This window comes from Lolium perenne, chromosome 5, assembly GCF_019359855.2.
Source record: "Lolium perenne isolate Kyuss_39 chromosome 5, Kyuss_2.0, whole genome shotgun sequence".
Classification (NCBI taxonomy): Eukaryota; Viridiplantae; Streptophyta; class Magnoliopsida; order Poales; family Poaceae; genus Lolium; species Lolium perenne.
This window is the reverse complement of record NC_067248.2, coordinates 77,436,296-77,439,873: the sequence shown is the minus strand read 5'-3', so window position 1 is coordinate 77,439,873 and position 3,578 is coordinate 77,436,296. Positions and strand designations below refer to the sequence as shown.

The window sequence follows — 3,578 nt, the reverse complement described above, 5'->3', positions numbered from 1 at the left end:
AGAATTTTGGAGGGGTACAGTGTATTATGAATTATTGTTAGATATGAAGAGAAGATTGGAGACGAACTAAAATTGTTCCTTTGCAAGTTTCACTAATGTAGATTTGTTTATAACAAAGATCTTAATTTTTTTACCCTTTTGCTCTGCATCATTGTGTTTCACTAATTTATGTTTCTTGAAGACAATTTTAATTACGTTTGAGTTCCCTAGAAAGTGAAAGAGATGTACGGTTGGTTCTTCTGTTCCATATGAATATGTACTAAAGAGGAATACTACTTCAACTATTTGGCTTGCCGAAATATACGGGTGTCCACCAGGTGATGAGCATAAATAGATGTTGTAGTCAGTGGTATGAAGAGATCAGATATACCCTAATTTGCTATTTGTGTGGAAAATTAGTCAGAGTTTTCACCGATTAAAGGTACAAGGGATCTGTATTGTAGTGTATATTTGTGCCTAATGTAAGGATCCACTTTTCACAATACATATAATTCTACAGATTTTATTATGGTATCCATAACTATTTTGTGTTGTGAACTGATGGAATATCTCCATAAATATTTGAGCTGCGAACTGATCATTCATAAGATTATTGTTCTGATAGAATTTACAAAATATTTTATAAACAATTGTTGGCTATTTTTTTACACACATTAATGTTTGGGGAGGCCATGGCAACACGCACGGGCATTCAACTAGTACTCATTAAAAACAAACAATTTATAGACTTTTTCATTTTTTGATTGGCTATGAAAAAGTGCCTGTTCGTGAATTGAAAAACAGTCACTCCCTAATTTTAATCGACAAAATAGAAGTCTTTCAGACATGTTTCAGTATTTATTTTGAAAAATACATACCACCAGTATAGATGTATCTATAACTAAAATATGTCTTGATACATCTCTATTAATAACAACTAGTATGGATCAGATAAAGTACCAAACTTATTCTAGCAGCACGCAGCGCATGCGCGGTACAAACTACTATGCCACACTTTTCTGCTAAAAAGACATAGGATTGTTCTGCTTTAACTAGTAGCAAGATTTTTGAAGAAGGGGCTTAGTATCCGTGATTGTTTGGGTTATGTGAAGGAAGGCATCAACCAAAGGGACTTGTCCCAGTGCACGTCCAGTTCCGATTCCAACTGCTTCTCGAGGATCTCGTTCTCCCCACGCGGCCAACCGATCCTGCCGGTGACCAGGTCGAACGCCCACAAGCCTCGGCGCCCGAAGGCGTAAAGCTCGCTGAGCGGGGTGTTGGTGAAGTAGACATAGTCAGGCCTGAGCCAAGTGGCAGTGCTGCCGTCCACGGGCACCGACATGGACTGGTTGCGATCGCCGATGAAAAAGGCCCAGCCGCCCATGCTCGTCAGCGGCGTCGTCCAGGGCGAGAAGAAGCCAGATGCAGGGTCGTAGCGTGTCAAGAGCATATCCGGGCAGGTTTGAGCCATGGTGCAGCCATGGCCGTCGTTGAGGCTCCACACCACGTGCAACGCACCATCGCCCGAGAAAGCCAGGTGGAAGCCCCGTTCCAGGTAGACCATGGTAGGTAACGGGGGCTCCAAGACGGCGAGCGGCACAGGAGAGGGGGATGGCGCGGTCATGTCCGCCACCCACACCTGGCCGCTGGTGACCATGTAGTAGAACTTGCCGTCGTGGTACGCCACGTCCAGATCCTGCTTTATGAAGTTCATGCAGTCGCCGCTAGGAATCTCGGCAAGCAGATGCCAGCCGTCCGTGCCGGCCCTGGCGCACAGAAGTTCCGTGGTGGCGTTGGAGACATAGGCAGCGGTGTAATCCTGCGCGGTGGGGCTCGGGGAGAAGGCCACCTTCTGGACGAGCGAGTTCATCCCCCACTCGACATGACTCGGATCGGGATTGAACAGACAGCGGGAGTACATGGTGGTGGTTATTAGCGGAAGCTCGACGCGCGCGTCCGTGAGCGGGTTGACGAGCGACATGGCGACTGTTTCGACGTCGACGGCGGTGACGATGGCTAGCCAACTGCCGTTGGAGCCGACGCAGCGGGCGCGCACGCCGCCCGGGGGCGTCCACTGGAAGAAATTCATGGTGGGCGCGGAGAGGACGGTGAAGGAGTCGCTGAAGCCCCCGGTGCGCGGGATGATCACCCACGGCGACGGCATTGCGGCGGCTTCCTCTTCTTTGATTGCTGCTCTCCATGCGCGGCACACGGCGCGGAGGCATATGCGGCCAGGGACGGCGAGGAGCGCGCTGACGGTGGTCAGGAGATCGCCGGGAAGGTCAGCCCAGTCCATCAAGCCGATCGATTGATCGATGTACGCTAGAAGAGGATTTGGACTTTGGCGTATGCTCCTTCTGCCTTCACTTTTATCCCGGTTTCTGCTCTTTCCTACTCTATATTTATTACTCCGCAAATCCCTCGGCTTCCAGCCAAGGAGTATTCCATCTCCATCTCCCGTCCCTCTTCGGATTCTGATCGATGATGGGGAAACATAGCAATCCGAAGAGGATTTAGGCAGTTCACGCTGACCGGACCCTTCCAAAGAAAAAAGGATCGCCACCGCTAGCGCGATCGTATCGGTCTGGTAGTTTCTTCTAGACGAAAACGTGTGTTGCTGTTTGGTTTTATTATATGTTGGTGCGGTTTGCTTCCAATGAAATGCTCCCACTATAACTTTTTTTTTATTTTCGACAAAAAAAGGAAAAAGGTTTTCCTCTTTCCTCATCAATCAATTTTCTTATTTCAGGAATGTAATGTATCCCGTTTATCTAAAATTGCTACAATATCCTCATATGATGTAATGTATTGAATTCCATTTAATTAAAATAGCTACATAGGTATACATCACACGTTGAATAGTTCCCTCGTATAAAAAAAGAACTATAAACATTCCATAAATCACGGATAATAAACTGGTTTCTAACTTTGCAACAAAAAAATCAAAAAGTCAGGAAGGTGAAAAGGCAACATGGTTTGCAGTGGAGTTTGCAAAGGGCTTTCATGAGAACTTCATGCAGGTGTGTGCTGTAAATACTTGACAGACTGGCCATGTTAAACTATATTAAGGTCGAGTCAGGAGCATGCTCATGCAAGTTGTGAACAATTAATCAAATTGTTGTTAGTTTTTTCCCCTAGTTTCTAGGGTTCCCGTTTTCCTCTCACGGCGACCGCGAGAGTCTGGACTGGATCGCGCGATCGACGATGTCTCACACGAACTCACGCCTGGATCTTGAGGGATAGTTGATCTCTTCTCTGATTGCTGGGGGGGTTTGCATGGCGAAGAAGGTCGTCACGGCGTCGGCGCCGCCGCCGCCGTCTGTACCACCAAATCTGGATGCGACTATGGGTGGAGAAGCTGGGAAAGAAGGTCCGTCAGTACAGGTCACAGGCCTGATGAGATCGGGGCCTCGGGAGCAAAGAGTTTGGGAATGATCCGGAAGACAGATTCGAGGGGCTTGATCTCAGTGGGGAAGAAGGTACGGATTTATTTTCGAAAAAAAGGAAAAAGGTTTTCCTCTTTCCTCATGAATCAATTTCTTATTTCAGGAATGTAATGTATCCCGTTTATCTAAAATTGCTACAATATCCTCATATGA

General features: G+C 46.8%; 1 protein-coding gene across 1 annotated transcript; it reads right to left on the bottom strand.

Annotated features, from left to right (window-relative positions):
* Window positions 1-1,081: 1,081 nt before the first annotated feature.
* On the bottom strand, window positions 1,082-2,275 carry LOC127303439 (uncharacterized). The gene has a single exon (XM_051334173.1). The coding sequence runs from the start codon at window positions 2,273-2,275 to the stop codon at window positions 1,082-1,084; it is 1,194 nt and encodes a 397-aa protein (XP_051190133.1).
* Between the last annotated feature and the right edge of the window lie 1,303 nt (window positions 2,276-3,578).

What these genes read in the sequence shown, in the direction of transcription:
- LOC127303439 (XM_051334173.1), bottom strand. Translation starts at nt 2,275, where the DNA reads ATGGACTGGGCTGACCTTCCCGGCGATCTCCTGACCACCGTCAGCGCG.